Genomic DNA, 17143 nt, shown 5'->3' with positions numbered 1-17143 from the left:
TGTTTTGCAGGGGAAACTGTGTTAGAACTGTGGCAGGATGTCAGGGAAACTACTGATACCTGTGATAGGACTCAATATTCCGTTGATGATTATTTCTGCTCTATTATCTATCATTTTATATAACTGCAGAAATTACATGCTACAAACAACATCACTTGGCTTAGAAATATATATTCATAGCTGTGGCTCTGTAAAGCACATTAAACCAAATAATGTAAATGACCATCGCTTAATTTGGCTTTTCACAAAGATCTCTGATCAATATTGTTTAAAGCAGTTTCTTTGACATTACTAAATCATAGTCCATTTCTCAAATAATATTATTTTCTTTTTTGTATGTATGTTTGCATAAGCTATACATACAATTCGTCTGCAGCTGTTCTTCTCTGTTGATATCCATACTTCTTGGCTTATTCTCTGAAGTAAAGTTTCCTCCATCCCACCTGTGTACCTGAGCAGCAACCGGAACAACTGGAATTGGTGGCAGCTTCTCCCTCCAACTGTGACCATCGTGATCTATTAAAGTCTTCGTTATTCTGAAAGAAAAAAGTCCCATTAACGTGACTTTTCAGATATTTAATTCACACTTTAATAACTTACACCCAAAATAAATAATATAATGTTCCAATTTTTCACAAAACAACCGAACAATTATCTGTAAGACTAATTTAAAAAAAGATTGTCACAGCAGTCAATGGTATTGCACGCATTTAAGATTCAGACTTTTTCCACTTTTATGCCAGCATTTAGAGGACAAGAAGCTCACTTAGCACAATCTGTAAAAACTTCAGTAAATGACTGATTTTGCAACTGAGCTCTAAATGATGCCTACCATGTGGAATAAATACACAAGGAAAAAATGGATGTTATTTATTTTGTTTACTTTTCTCAGCTGTTTGTAAGTGTTATTTGTAACAAGTGTAGATTACAACATCCTCAGACAAAGCGTGGTACCTAAAATTGTCAATGTCAAATGAAACCTTTTCCACAATTCCCTAAATAACCAATGCAGGTCACAAAGTAGGTATTGAGTTGCATTTTATAGAGCAGTCAGAAATTCCACAATAAATCATAATTTATACCCATTTAAAAATGCAAATAAGAAAAAAATTGCCTAGTCTTTTTAAATGAATGCTTATCTATATGTAGGTCAACTATTACATTCCATGAGACGTTCAATCAAAAAAACCATTCAAGTGGGAGTTTCCCATTGTTGTGATACATTTTGGAGAAAGACCTATGTAAAGAAAATGAGTAAAGCCATACAAGATCTCATTGCTCCATTACCATTTTTGTTATGTTTTTAAAGAAAACTCAAATATTACAGTTATGAGAATTACAGTAAAATAAACGTCTTCTAATCTCAAAACAAGCTTAACAGTCAAGTTCAACTGATGATAAGTTGGATACCTGCTTTAACAAAAGAAATTCTGAAAGGAGTAGCAAAGCAAGTCACTTTGGTACTGCAGCCAGTAAACCTGAAATTTGTATATTAGGTGCATTTCCATCTAACACAAGTGTAAAAAAACATAAGACGTGAATACAGATCCAAAAAAAAAGAAAAATTAAGAACCTTTACTATGACATGAAGAAGGAGACAAAATGAGCATAAATTACCCAATCAAGTTTTCTTGCTTAGTTTTGCTCTTTTAAAATATTTGAATAACAGCTATACAACAACAACAAAAAGCCTCAGTATAATACTATGTTAAAAGTCCCAGAGGACTCACGACCAAATTCTTTTCCCATTAGCATCTGACAGGAAAACCAACAGAAGAAGCAGCACCTGTTCTAATCTTCTTTACTGTAAAACAGAAATTACCAAAATACTTTAACAACCAATACAGACTAAAAAGGCTCTTTGCAGAGGTATGTAATGGGTGATTTTATGCATTACATAATGCCGCACGAAATACACCATTTCTTACATTTTTTAATTGCAAATAAATTTCTTGTACACAGAATATCACACTTTGTAATATTACAGAGTTGCTTTATTTGTTTTCTAAGTGAACAAGAATAATATTTTTCTGTGCAGTAGCTGCATATGCCCTTCTAAAGGCTCTCCTCTGCCTGCATCATTCCTAAGCAGGATTTTATAGGACATACTAACAAAGCAGCTTCTCCAAGTTCTGTTTTGCTTTAACTTTACTAAAACTTTATATTTTTAACAATAGTTTGAATTCAATTGTTAAGAAAAAGGTGAAACACCATCATAAATTAAACAACCCTGTATGCTTCATATTAAAAAGTCAATTCATTAGATTTAGGTATTTCCCATAAAAAGTAACAGAATAAGCCTAGAGTACCCCACAGTCCCATTTACATTCTGTTTATTTTTCTCCATTTATCATACTTTAAAATTTGGAGGAAAAAAACCTGATCTAACTCATCAAAATCAACAGAAAGAATCCTGCAGGATTTGATGATCAATTGACTCCTCGCAATATAATAACCTAAGCACAGCCTTTTGCAAAAATGCATACCTGTGCGCCACGGTTCGTTTAAAAAGCACAGGTATCTCATTAAAAAGCTGGGATGAACACACTTATTCCCCACTCCCCCCTAACTTGACCCAGTAATTCTGCAGTTTGGGGTTCCTCATAAATTGACCTGTACCGTACCATACTCATAGGGGAATTTGTAATAAAAGCTCCCAAGCTACCTAATGCAATTTGCTAACTAATATTAAGAGAGGCGAGATACCTGCAATGCAACTTCAATTCAGTAAATGGAAAAGCATCACTATTTTGCTCTACCTTAGAGGTTCTGCATTTCTAACAGGGAAAAGCAAATAATAAACACTCACTCAAGAGGAAATTAAAATACACAAAGTAAGAAATTCATTGATGTTCACAAGCTAGGGAAATGCCACTGATTAAAAGCATGCTTGAAATGCATTTTCCTGTGACTTGGCACACACCATTAAAAGAAACAACAATCCTTCCAATTTATCTTCAGTCGCCTCAGCGTAACCAATAAAAGACACAATTCAACATCACCTAATCAAGATAATAAACACTCAAGTAATTGTTTATGCATATTTTCAGTTGACTTTTCATAAAAATATATACTTACGCTTCCAATTACTTCCTTTTGATTGCAAAATAATCAGGTAAAAGCTTTATATGAAAAATTCTACTTGGTTTTTTACATAGGAATTATTAGAAATATCAGACTGAACATCCATTCAATTCTAAGATTTTTGGAAAGCCTGCTTAGACAGGTAGGTACAGAAAGACAAGCCTGAACATGATTTATCAAATTCACTCTCAGACACAAGTACGATAATGAGTTTTTCCAGTCAGCTTCCTACAGTACCACTATCCAGTTTCCTGCAGGAACTTAAAACCAAAAAAAATCCTACAACAGCAAGTGGTTAAGAGCCAAAATTGCTAATATATAAAAAAAAAATTAAGCTATATTTTCAGGTTATCCTTTTAATTTAAAAGGCAGTAGAGGAACTATCATTTTTCATTAAAATGATTTTTTAAAAAGGTCTGTTACTGTGGAAGTCAAAATAAATACTTTGGTAAACAATTTCAGTTCAATTCACAAACGATAAAATATTAAAAAATAAATTCTAGTAAAAGTTCAATTAAGCAGGAGGTCTATGTTTTAGAAACTAAGAATTTGCAAACAAAAATTAATTACCAGCAGAAGAGAAGAAGGAAGAAGCAGCTGAAATAAGGTGATGGGTTGCCAGGGAGGAAAGAGTAATGAGCAGTGAAGCTAAAAACATAAGGAAGGCCTAGAGAGGAGAAAAGGAAGAGTGTTAAGGGAAAAAGGGAAATAAGCTTATTACTAAGCAAGTTACAAGTCAAGAAGAAATAGGAAAAGAGTATTTGCAGGTAAAATAAGCCAAAAAGATTAAGAAGTAGTATAATCACATAGATACCAGGGCAAGCAGTTATCTCACCAGTCCAAGTGCTCTATTACCCGCATAAATAGAGAAGATCAATAACAATTTGTTGTGTTACAAAAAATAAGACTTCTAGGAAGAGGAGATAAAGTGTCATGATCTCCTTTGGTGACCTCTGGTCAAATAAGCAGAATTTAGAGATATTATGGATTTTTTAATGAAGCAATAATGGGTGCTCAGGGTTATGCCTTAAAAAGAAAAAAAGGTACTAGTTTTCATTGTCTGTTAAGTCGCATGCATTTGGGTTCCTGCTCAATGATTAATGGCTGTCCTGCTTTCATAAATACATTTTTCCCGATAAAAAGAAAAATAAAAAGTAAAGGAAAATCCTATTTGTCACGCACTGAAGTACTTACTATATGTTAATGAGAACACAATTACAACAGTGTCCATACAGCTAATTTTACACTACTAAAATATAATTACAGAAATTGAGACATCTCCCTTTGCAGCAAGAATTAATGCTGGAAATATTAACATTTAGGTTAAAAGTAATATTTAATTACAGTTTTTTCACCTCAAAGGATTGTAGCCAACCACTGTATTGAGCTACTTCAGCGTTTACACAACTGCAGCATACTGAAGGATTCACACTTAACGCAAATTCCCAACTACCACAGGAAGACTGATAATATGAAAAGGAAACAGAAACTTCGGAGAAAAAATATGGACCTTAAAGTATTACTTTACATGGTATCACATACAAGTTGAAGCACCAATAAAAAAAAGCCTTTAAAATATTACATTTTTAAAACAGACCTACTGCTGGCAGAGGAAAAAATGTCAAGCTATGAAACAGCCAGTCCTCCAGCTGTAACGTCCCTGCCTCTGTGGGATACAAAACTGAGGGACCATATAAAGGAAACAATATTGAATTCTACTTTTCTATTTGGACTGATATCACAAAATTAGTAAGTGGAGTTACCTATTAACACTATCATTTGCTGCTTGGATGCTGCTGTCTATTTGTAGAACGGTTTTATAATCAACGTATGCCTGTCGATACCGCTCCATCGACTCATTTGCCACTGCTCGTCGTAGAAGGGGCTTAAGGGAAAATGGCTGAAGCTCCAGAGCTCTGGGGAAAACAAAGGAAAAAAGCAAGACTGAAACAGAGTAACTGAAACAATATTAATAAAACTATTTTATGATATACAGAACTATACCTAACAACTCTGTGATTCCAGAAGGGCCTTACAGCAACATAACCAAGGAAAACGGGTTCATATTAATGCCCTAAAGGGCATGCAGTTATGCAGTTGCTAGTGCTTTTACTGCAACTTACTCCACTTAAACCCCTACCTTCCATCTGGAAAACTTTCATCACCAAGAAGACATTAATGTAACGGTAACTGTTTAAGAGCAAAAGCTATTCGTCTTAAGTCATCCCTAGATCTACAGGGATTTCAAGTACATCACGCTTTTGCCTACATGATTTTCAGTTCTTTCTTACATGAAAGGATACACATACATTTAGTAAGATATGAATATATACTTGTCCTTTTTGGCTTCTAGGATTTTGCCTATATTTTGTGTTTACTCTTCTGATTGCATGCCTGGTCAACATTGATTTCAACCCCCGACATCGTGCAATAAGAACTCCTTCCAAAAAAACATGTGCTTTTACAGCAATATGAAGACCAATCCACAAAGTATTAAAGATTACCTTTTATAAATCAATGAATTTTGCTAAAGAGAAAAAGAGATAAACTTTGAAATACTGAAATTATAATGAGGCTAGCTAATTAGATTTCATGGAATCATAACATAATTCAGGCTGAGAGGTCTCTAGTCCAACCTTCTGCTACAGGTAGGGTCAGCTCTGAGATCAGACAAGTCAGTTCAGGGTCTAATCCAGCTGGGCCTTGAAAACCTCCAAGGGAATCTCTGCACATCTCTGTTAAAATGCCCCCCACCGTTCATAGGGAAAATGTTTCTCCAAATAACCAGTGTGAATCTTGCATGGTTCAGTTTACTTTTGCCTCTTCTCCTCCACAATGCATTGCCAGAAGAGCCAGGATCCATCCTCTGGGTAATCTCCTCATAGGCACTGGCAGGCTGTGGTCAGGAGCCCTGGAAGCCATTCTTCTCTAAGCTAAAGAAACCCCACTCCCTAGGTCTCTCCTCTCCAGGCAAGTGTGCTCCAGCGTTCACAGCTACCTCAGTGACGCTTCACTGAGCTGCTCCAGCTGATCACTATCTGAGCAGTGCTGAGTACAAGGGGACAATCACTCCCCTCAACTATACTGGCTGTGCTCCCTTTTTTAAGCCCAGGAGGCTGTTTGGCCTTCTTTGCTGTGACTTGGCTTTGTACCATTACTCCTTCTAAGGCCAGAGGAACAATGATTTCTAGAATAAATATTTCCAACTTCCATATCATAAATATTTCTAATATTCCATTTCTTTTCATGTTGCTGAAGGCATTTGAAAAATACAGCAATGTGCAAACCTCTGCAAGAACACTTGGTATTCTGTAACTTAGAAAAATATTAATGCAATTTCAGATTCCTCACATCAAGAATGAAGAAAACCAACCACCTTAAATAAATTCAGGGAAAGACAACACTGCTCAAAGAAGAGCATCAGTGAGAACTGAAAACTACATTTCCAGGGTAGGGTGCAAATATAGTACAGCCAGGGACCAAACCACACCACAGTACCAAATAACATAACATTACTGCACAGGAGTTCTTTTTCACTCTATAACAAGAATCAAAGACACTTCAAATCAGAGTCTTAAGACAGAGAGGGATCCAGAGGGTTTTTGATACACTTCTAAGCCCTAAATTGCTAAATCTTAATGAAAGATAAATTTTCAATGCTTTTTTTTATATCACAAATGCAAGCACTATACCATTTTTTCCTTTGAAATCAAGTAAACTATTTGTTGATCATCCTTCACGTTGTGTTGCCTAGAGAAGATTTAACCATAGAATGACAGGGATTGGAAGGGACCTCTGGAGATCATCAAGCCCAACCTCCCTGCTAAAGCAGGCCCACCTGGAGCAGCCTACACAAGAACATGTCCAGGTGGGTTTTGAATATCTCCAGAGTAGGAGACTCCACAACCCCTCTGGGCAGCCTGTTCCAGTGCTCCATCACCCTCACAGCAAAGAAGTTTTTCCTCATGTTTAGATGGAACTTCCTGTGTTCCAGCTTGTGCCCATTGCTCCTTGTCCTGTCACCAGGCACCACTGAAAAGAGTTTGCCTCATCCTCTTCACACCCACCCTTTAGACATTTATGAGCATTAATGCTTGGCATTGCCTAATTCATACGTGCTGGCAGTTTTGCAGTTCTGCTTCCCAGTCTCCAAATTATTTCTGCTACTGTTGTGTTTGCTAAGCACCATGGGTCCTTGTGCATTCAGAAAATATGCATGACATTAAATATGCTATCATTAGACTAGTAAGAAAATAAAGCTTCCAGCTGGTGAGAATACAAACCCCAAACCCTTTGTATTACTGATTTCAGTTGAAGTCTTACGTACTTCACACCTCCTGAGCAGAAAAATGTGATGGCTGTTAAGTATGCCATCTTATCAGCGAGCTCCCTCTGGTCCTGCATCTGTTTTAATGAAATATTGCTAACAAGTCAATTTTTTTAGATGACATTTTCAGAAAACTTTTCTGTCGGTTACAATGTAGACAGTAAGTCAAATATTTAATTAATATAAAGTTACACGCACATTTTATTTTTAGTTTTGGGGGTTTTAAACAGTTAGGTTGTGCTGTAAAAAACCCAACTGATAAGTTAATATGATTTCTAACTATCTTGAGATCCTTTTTTGCATACTAAACCTCAGTCTTACTAACCACATCTATGAAAATATTAAAAAAGAAATGTAGAAATACAGTAATAATTTAGTGGAAGGAAGTGTTTGGAAGTTATTGAAGGCATCAGATCCTCTCTAACCCCTGTATCTTTAAAAGCCACAATAAGCAGAAAGGATTCTAGCTCAATTCCTGAACAGCTGTAATCGCTGTTTATAACTATGCCGAGTATATATTTAAATAAAACAAACCAAAAAACCAAACCAAACACAGAGAACACTCACACACACAATACACATGCTTGAAAGCAATTTCCAACATTGTGACAAGAATCTGGTTTAACAAAGCTTTTACATATAAATTGCTACAGAGCATCCCTGAAGTAAGACTGCTTTTATATAACAAAATTTAACCCTGCCATGCATTTCTCTGTACACAAGAAGCCTAAGAACTGCCTCCACACAACAAGACACTAAGTTAAAAGTTACTCCTTCCCTAGGTTCTACATAGTTGTTTACGTAATAGATAAAATTATCTGCCATTTAGGCAGGGAATCAGACTTTATTGAAGATTGTTCTGCAATAACAATGTAACAGTTAAAATGTTTAATCATCATCAGGAATGTTGTTGCTCTACATGGGAGGTTGCAATTTACCTGTTACAATCCTGAATGCAGTCACTGCAGTTGCCTTCTTTGAGGTAACATGCCGCTCTGTTCGAGTACAAGATACTTAAATCATCTGGACTTTGTTCTCCTAAAAGAAATCACAATCAAAATCAAAGAACACTACTGAAACAATGTTCCAGAATTAAAGACCTGCATACCCTATGTTGCACTGCAGTGATGCAGTTTGCTGACACTGCAAAGCTGTAAGGAGCTTTCCTTTATCATCTCACCTCGAATATGTAATTATTCAAACACATAAATAAAAGCAAACAGCTCTGCCCCAAGGAAGTCAAAAGATTATTTTGCTCATCTTCCTATACTTTGTACCACATGAATTATTCTCTACTGACAATGACAAAGAATTTACTGCACAGTAACTCCTGCCAGAAATCCAGGGGAAGGCTACGCAAGTTCATTTCTAGTTCCTTTAAATAATCTAAATGATAATCCCAGATTTAACTATGAAGTGAGAGGTATTGCACTCACCTACACCGATGACACATTCAATAGCTTCTGAGTATTTCAGCACAGCTTCTCCAAACTGTCCACTCTTAAATAACTCATTTCCTTCACTTTTTAGTTTTGCTGCAATAGGAGGAAGTGAACTGCCACCACCAGCCGACTGAGACCCAGCTCCATGAGATCCGGAGATCTTCTCAGCTTTAGGGCTTTCACTCTTTTGCTCACTGTGTAAGTAGCCATTAACTTCACCTTCATGGTCTGACAACTTCTTTTGTGTTTTTTTCTCTGACGTGCCTTTTTTTAACCTGCTCTCAGTGGATTCCTTCTGCTTCTGTGTCTCTCTGTCCTCTGCCTTACTGCCACCTCCTTTGCTGTGAAACTTTCTCTGTGCGTTCCCCATCGCAGCCTCCTCAGTACCCACCTCTTCTCTGACTGGAACAATTTCTACGAGGAAGTTAATGAGCTGAGTTAGAGCTTGCATCATCAGAAGAAACTATCGTCCTGGCAAAGAGGGGTGTACAACCAAAGAACACGGTATTAAATCCTTTGGACATCTTAATGTTAGCAACATTTACTTGCCTCAGAAAACACTCCCAAAAACACAGAAAAATGCCTACTTATGAGTACCCTGCAGTTATGACTGAGAATGTATTACTATGAAATCTCATTTCTCCTTGCTGGGCACACTGTAAACCCCTGTTCTGCAGTGTCAGAATGGTACAGAACTCACCTTGAAATTAACTCTTCAAATACTGGCTGTTGCAATACTGATACACTGATTTTCCACAGACAAATCAAAATGCTTGCATGGTAAAATTAGAACAGACCGCTAACAAAGCAGTAGAATGGTACACTTCAAAACCCCCCTCAAATACAACACAGAATAGGAGGAATAAAAGCTTATAAATCATTCTCAAAGAGGCTTCATTTACGGATGTCAAACAGCCTTTTATAGAGACTTCTGATCGTTGAACTTTCACTATTATTTATTATTAATTTAATCAGGAAAACTCATGTAATGAGGGTCCCAAATATACATTCATTAGTCACCTGAATCCTTAACAGATTATCAACCACAGGATTCAGATACAGATTTCTGCAGAGAGCCTGACTCTCGATACCACCAGTCACACGAAGGCAACTGTGTTTTGGTCCTATTAAGGTGCCAGGCTCTCGGCTTCCCTTAACACAATGGGCTCATCTGTCCAACAGAAGTGTTTCATGCCTTTATATATTGAAGTCATAGTTCCAAATGACTCAACCTAAACTTCTAAGTTGACTGAACATGGATGAAATCTAGGTTGTACCAAATTACAGAAAGGCTTTTTACTACATAAAATGTTACTGAAATGGAACTTAACAGGATGGGAAAGCATTAGATTCTTAAAAACAACTAAATTCTCTAGTGTCTAATAGACAAAAGCTCCAACTGCATCCTTTCTTGCTGTGGTTTTCATTTTAAAATACAGTGTTTAAAAATAAGTTTATACTCCACACTGGGAACAACAATATGATAGATCTATTCTACCCACACAGACATTTTTATAAAACTTAAAATAAAATTATTTATATTTGAGACTTCTATCCATCCATCTATCACATTTTTCAGTGTCAAATATTCCAAAAAGGTTTAAAGTCTGTTTGGTAGGGAGGATGAGGGTGAGGGTGAAAGACTAGCTAGGCAGATGAATAAGACAGTAGTACTACATTAATAATTTCTTTAGGATACAGGCTAAAAATACTTCTATGTTACATCCACCAAACCAGAAAATAGTCTGTACATCTAGGTTGTACCAAATTACAGAAAGACTTTTTACTACATAAAAGAACTTCAAAGTGCAAATATAAGACCTTACTTACTGTCCTCTGTGAAAAATAATGCAACGCTAACACATACATTAACAAATCATCTGTAACATCACATAAATGTTTGGTGTTCCACATAGAACAATTTAAGAAAAAGTAAAAACCTAAAGACTGTGAATCCAGTTTTATTTCATAACTCCCTGCCATGGGCAAGGACACCGTCCACTGGATCAGGCTGCTCAAAGCCTCATCCAGCCTGGTCTCAAATACCTCCAGGGATGGGGCACCCATAACTTCTCTGGGCAAGCTGTGCCAGTGCCTCACCACCCTCACAGTAAAAAATTTCTTCCTAATATCTAATCTAAATTTCCCCTCTTTCATCTTAAAACCACTACTCCTTGTTCTATCCCTGCACTCCCTGACAAAGAGCCCCTCCCTGGAGATGTTCGAGAACAGAGAAACCAGGATATGTGGTCAAGACCAACAAAATACATAGTTCAAGGATGCAGAGAGAGTTTTTGTACCTATTCAGCTACTAACAACATTCAAAAAAACCCAGATGATCTAGAGAAAGGAAATAAAGTCACAAGATAGTGGACTGACATAAGGTACAACACATCAAAGTATCAGGTGCTTTGTCAAGTACATATGTGACATACGTGATATTTTTTTTTTTTTAGTGCCCGAATACTAGCTCTTCCAGTCTCTAGGAATTAAGCAATTTTCTGTTTCTATTGTACAAGAAGGATTTTTTTTACTGGACTGACTGTGACTACCTGACTAGATGTATAGGGAAGAGGTTTGAAATGCTTAGTCTGTTTATTGCTGTTAGATTGACAGGACGTATCAGATTTATTCAAGAATTGAACTGACTTCGTATTCCTTTCTAGTTGTACTTTAAAACAGAGAGTAATCTATGAAAATGCATGCCTCCTAAACCTCAAAAATACTTACATATATCACACGAACATCTAACACTGACGTCAGCTGACAATCTTCCCTCTATTCAAAAGCCCAACCTTTCATTAACAGAATAGGAGTCTTCCTCTGGAGCTAGAAGGCACTTAGTCATCTGAATGCTCCCAATGAAAAGCAACCCCAAATTACCTAATAGTTAAGACTAGGAGCATAATCCATTCCTTTCTCCCAGAGTTTTAGCTGAGGAGACTTCAAGTGGATACCTACTGATCATGAAAAATGCATCTTCCTTACATTTGAGTGCAAATAATGCGTTATTAAATCAGACATGTACAGTCCAATATTCACAATTAAGTTGGAAAACCCATAGACAGATTTAATCTCAAGATCAAGAACAACACAGGTCACGGAAAACACAAAAGCCACTGCTGTCACACCAAGCTGCCTTAAGAACCAAAAGAAAGGAGAAAAGGTGGAAATCAACCCAGGGGTGTTAATTCTGTTGCAGGCTGGAGCCCAGACAGGCAGCTGAACTTAAAAGCGACCTGCCAGTGTTCCTGTTGCCTCACCTCCTCCGGCAAGTCATGCATTCTGATTATGCCAGTAGCTTCATCTCAGCAGTCTTACATTTAGTAACACCCTGATCCAGAAATGGAAGTCTGAACTTCAACTGCCTGTAAACTACCTGCTGTAGAAGAATTATATGTAGTTTACCTCTCATATAAGCTTTTGGAGTACACAGATGATCTCTTACATTAAAAAAATAAAAGATTGATAGTTTTTCAAAACAAATGACAAAAAAAATAACACTACATGCCACTGCAACATTTTTACACCCTTTGATCTGAGCAAGGGAGGAAAAATATAGAAATAAAATATGATGGTGGGAAGGCAAGAAATCTGTGCAACAGGAAGAGTTAAGGAACACAAAATGTTCACTAATACTGGAAGAAATTCGTGACTGGGTCCACATCAAAGGAGAGGTATAAAATAACATAGGACACAGGAATCTAAATGATTTATCGCAGTATTTTCCATCTGCCTCTGTTATACCCTTTCCGGAAATAATTCCAAAGATGTGTAACAAAACCGGATTCTAGATTTCACACTCAGATGTACTATAAGTAGTGAATGTAAACAGGCAATATTCTGTGCAAACAAATATAGATGAATTGTGTGAATAAATATTGGAATATCAAAGGAAATTATTTTTTCTCAGCTTAAAATTAAACAGGGAGTGACATAACATTACTTGTATCTCCACCGCTTCTTTTATGTTCTTGCGTATTTTCCCCTCTTTCTTCATCACCTTCTGAATCTCCTATTTCTTGAATAAGTATTCTTTTTCCTTTGCCTTGAGTCTCTGATACAGGCTTTAAAACTTTCAGTTTCCTTTCAATCTCTAATAGATTTTTCTGCAACAGAGAAAAAAGACCGATAGCAGAAGCCTTTTTTCATAGATACATAAATTGTAATTTATATCTAGAAAATACACTCTGTTAAATAAACCACAGAAAATCCTGAAGAATTATTGAAATAAACGTTGACAATATAAAACCAGAGAAAATAGATGTGAATTTTCCAAGAGTCAGTATCAAAGCCAAGATTAGCACATAATATCTCTTAGAAACTTAAAGGATAGTACACAAAGAAGTACTTTTTCTTGAATGAACATCTTAAGCAAAACTCCCAAATTATTTAAAAAGAAAAAAAGCTGTTAGACAGCACTATTGTGATATCCTGAATGATCTACTCAGAAGAGACATGTGGAAAACAAGCTCTTTCCAGAACCTTCAAAAAAGCCTAAAATCAGTTCATCAAAATTTGTACTATGGGGAATTTGGTGTCTTATGGCTACCTGATAAAGCAGTGTAACTGACAGAACTAGAACCAAAAGAGAAAATTTCTTAGCTGTTAAATAATGAAAAAGTTTGGTCCTCTTGTAAGGCCTGCAAATTGGATCATCAAACAGCCTTTCATTTCCTAAACATTTTTGTTTACTCAAAAAAAACCCAAACCAACCTCCAACTGCACTTTACAATTTTAGAGCAGAGTAAGACACACCCAACGCTGTGACCTATTTTGAATTTAATTCTATGCTGTACAAGGAAGTGCCATTTCAGTACTTGCTCCCCCAAGAAAAAGATAAAACAAGGACAGGAACAAGTGAAGATTCACATGGACAAAGTACACTGAAGAATTCCTGATACTGACAAGCAATTTATCTTTATTTAGTGACTCTGCACATAAACATTCTCTCTGCAAGTGTTCCATACATTCATATTTATCTCAAAGGTTTTGAGGATCCTCCAAGCAAATAGCAACTCAAAAAACGCTCTGTCAAGTACTGTCACCTCTGGATATCTCAGCCAAGGCATAATAGCTGGCACAGATTAAGACTAAGTACAGATGTCTGCTTTCAGCTACAGCTTCAGCTTTGCTCCTCAAATCTACAACTGTATATGGCTCTCCAGAAGAGTGTACTCAAAATTAGTATCTTATGTCTGCTATTATAAGAAGTCTCAGCGCAACTTGTTTGATAATTGTTTCACGGAGACTGCCATGGAGTTTGTCAACACAGACTCACAAGCCAAGCTATTTAGTGGTTCAGTTTTGTAGACAGAAAAATACCCAAAAGCTCTTTCAGAACTTGAGTCTAGTGAGACAAGTGTTTGAAAAGAAAGAAAGGGGGAAAGAAAAAGAAGGCAGCAAATTCCTTGGTTGATGTGAATCTTGGGAATTATTGTGGACAGGAATCCAGCTCCAAGAACACCCTTAAAGGGATGAATGCTGTTTGTGGTGAATTTGATATAACAGGCTTGGACTTCTCTCACTGGTGCAAGCAACAGCAGTTATCAAATAACTACACAGAAAGAAGTAACAATCAGTAAGCTGCTGGCACCTCAAAATGTACCAACAATAAGAGCTGAACAGAATTCAAGTGATGAGACAATTGCACAGCATCCAGAAGTTACACATAAAAAATCCTGGGAGCACAGCAGTATGTTGGAATCCTAATTAACAGGCAAAGAGCAATTAAGTATCAGAACTACCTGGTACTTAAAATTCTCAGGGCATGTAGAATTCAAATGCAAGAACTGGGTTCTAACCCACAAAACACCACTGAGAAAATACCAGTGAAATTATACAAACCGATCTTCCCCTAAACAGCTGAAGTAATAGTAGCACAAGGACCACATCCTGTCAGTTTCCAAATAAAGCATCTGCCTTCCTTAGATGCAAAATCGGCTAAGGAAGGTCCAGATTCATCAGAAGATACAAAAAGATGTTTCATTCTAGCTTGGAGGTAAGAAATGAGGATTTATAACAGCACGTTGAAATTGAGGACAGAACCCAGGTCCCCTCCTTTTGGGCTGACTGTACCACTGCAACAATAAAAGCTTGGCTTCTCTCTTGAATTTTTCTTGTGACTTATGTGTCAAACTTAAACACGCCTATCCTACTGGATCTTATAGAGAGAAATTTCCAGATTACTTTGATTAGCTACGACACTAAGACTGTAAGTATGTTCAGCAGTAAGATTTAGGCACCTAAATTACATTAACAGATAAATAATTGAGCACCTACAAGTTCTCTCAGTTAAGTAGTGAACGGAAGACCTGGTCACATTCATGAATCTAATTTCCACCACCAGGCACCTATGTGGTCTTGGGAAGCTGACTGTTGGCACAGTAGACTGCAGGTGTCCTCACAACTCATATTCAAGTCAAACAATATAAACTGTACTCACTTTATACCACAACTGCACACTACCTCATTCTAGTTATATTCAACTCATTTACCTTTACCTTAGCTATAGCGTTTTCTGGTTCAATGTGTAATACTTTGCTCAGATCCTCTATAGCTGCCTGGTAATTCTGCAGCTGATTGTGCACAGTGGCACGGCGCATCAGAGCTACAAAGAAACAAAGTGTATTAATTATGTATTTAAAGCATAAAGCAGATAAAAATACACTACTTTTTCTAGACATACTAAGTGTAAAACAGTTTCTAAAATTCTGCATTTACTGCATAATGACTCTGTGTTAATAATGACTGCTCTCTTGATCATTTTTAATGACGACATTTTACATGACACCTTTTGAGATAGTGAAGATGAATTGTGAAGCATCTTCTAGTATTTTTCCAATTTTTCCCTTCCTCCCACACAAGTATAGTGAACTACATTCATGCCTTAGCCTTCAGAAAGGATTAAATCACCAACTTGCATTAGTTTCATGTGTTTTTTCAGGCAATTAATACTTCAGTGGGAGTATTACAGAAACAATACAGTGCACGAATACAAAAGATCTTACAGTCATCATGTCAAAACCAAGAGATAGTCCGTGCTGCCACGTAAGAACATCCATTACAAATCAGCAGCACGAACTGCATAAAACTTCCCCGCCCCCCAAAACACTGTTAAAATTACTTTGGGGAGCTACTGTTTCCTTATTTGAACTTGGACTTGATCTACAGCTCAGTTAAGTCAACTGACAACATGAATGGGTATGCAACATTTTATTTGCAATAAATAAAAGTTCATGTTCTACTTTACCTTTCATGTTGCCAGGTTCCATATCTAGTACCTTCTCACAATCCTGCAAAGCACTGTCCCAGTCCTGAAGTTTGATTTCTGCTTGAGCTTTGTTATTATATGCAGCTGCAGTGGGCATTACAGATAAACTCCTGAAAAAGGGAATATTGACCATGATAAGCTTATAGGTAAAAAATCTGAATGTAGGAACACTTCGCTGTTGGAAGGTGAAAACAATATTAGAACAATACTAATACCAACATTCTAACCACAATGGTGGTTAGAAACTACCTCCTGTGAGACCAGAGGCAAGATTTCACCAACCAGATTTCAGAGGTCTGTCGCTTGTCAGGGCTTGGATCTGAGATGTTGCAACGAAGATGCCATAGCTCGTGTGTCACTTAAACTATAACCTCTTGCTGCCATCCATATAGACTCAAATGGAGCTGACAAATGAAACCTTTGAGAGTATCAAACATAACTCCAGAGCTCTGGAGGTTAAGATGAAGTGGGCTGGAGGGAGAGGGGGGGCACGTGGGCTTCTAACCTCCCTTGCTTGTAAAAGGGAGATTCAGGCAGCAGTGAGTGGATCTAGTGGTAGGTGTCCCTGCCCATGGCAGGGGGGTTGGAACTGGAATATCTTGACAGTCCCTTCCAACTCAAACTATTCTATGATTCTGTGATTCTATAATTGTCCAGGTCAGCACCTAGCTGCATGGCTGGTACTGTAGGCAGGGCTTCAGCTTCTATAATAGGATCATCTCTGAGGAATAAGGACAACTGGGATGTGTACGACAAAGTGGAATAAGAGAATCTTTGCCAACACCCTTGCTAACGTAGCAAGAAGGACTCTATTTGGTGGGAAGAAGGGACAGTAGGGAAGTGCCAGCAGAAGAGCACGCTAGAAGTAACTCATGCTCCTTGTGAAAAAACTGTGGCTAAAGGAAAATCTCAAGTCCTTGCACACAAATGCACAAATGCACAAAGATTGGGAAAGAAAAAGGGGATAAAAAATCTGTGCAGCCATGATCTCAGTGGGATAACAAAGATATGGTGGTA

At 37.1% G+C, this 17143-nt stretch overlaps 1 protein-coding gene across 1 annotated transcript in view; it reads right to left on the bottom strand.

Moving 5' to 3' along the window:
• Positions 1-17143, bottom strand: part of SPAG1 (sperm associated antigen 1) — a 43503-nt gene that overhangs the window by 10759 nt on the left and 15601 nt on the right. Inside the window, exons 8-14 of the mRNA XM_069854433.1 lie at positions 16106-16236; positions 15357-15463; positions 12800-12962; positions 8848-9267; positions 8350-8449; positions 4848-5000; positions 364-536 (exon numbers count right to left, since the gene is read on the bottom strand). Coding sequence (XP_069710534.1) covers positions 364-536; positions 4848-5000; positions 8350-8449; positions 8848-9267; positions 12800-12962; positions 15357-15463; positions 16106-16236 — 1247 coding nt within the window. The remainder of the gene's footprint in view (positions 1-363; positions 537-4847; positions 5001-8349; positions 8450-8847; positions 9268-12799; positions 12963-15356; positions 15464-16105; positions 16237-17143) is intronic.

This window comes from Phaenicophaeus curvirostris, chromosome 3, assembly GCF_032191515.1.
Source record: "Phaenicophaeus curvirostris isolate KB17595 chromosome 3, BPBGC_Pcur_1.0, whole genome shotgun sequence".
Lineage (NCBI taxonomy): Eukaryota > Metazoa > Chordata > Aves > Cuculiformes > Cuculidae > Phaenicophaeus > Phaenicophaeus curvirostris.
The sequence above is the reverse complement of the archived record's forward strand: the minus strand, read 5'-3'. Positions and strand labels throughout refer to the sequence as shown.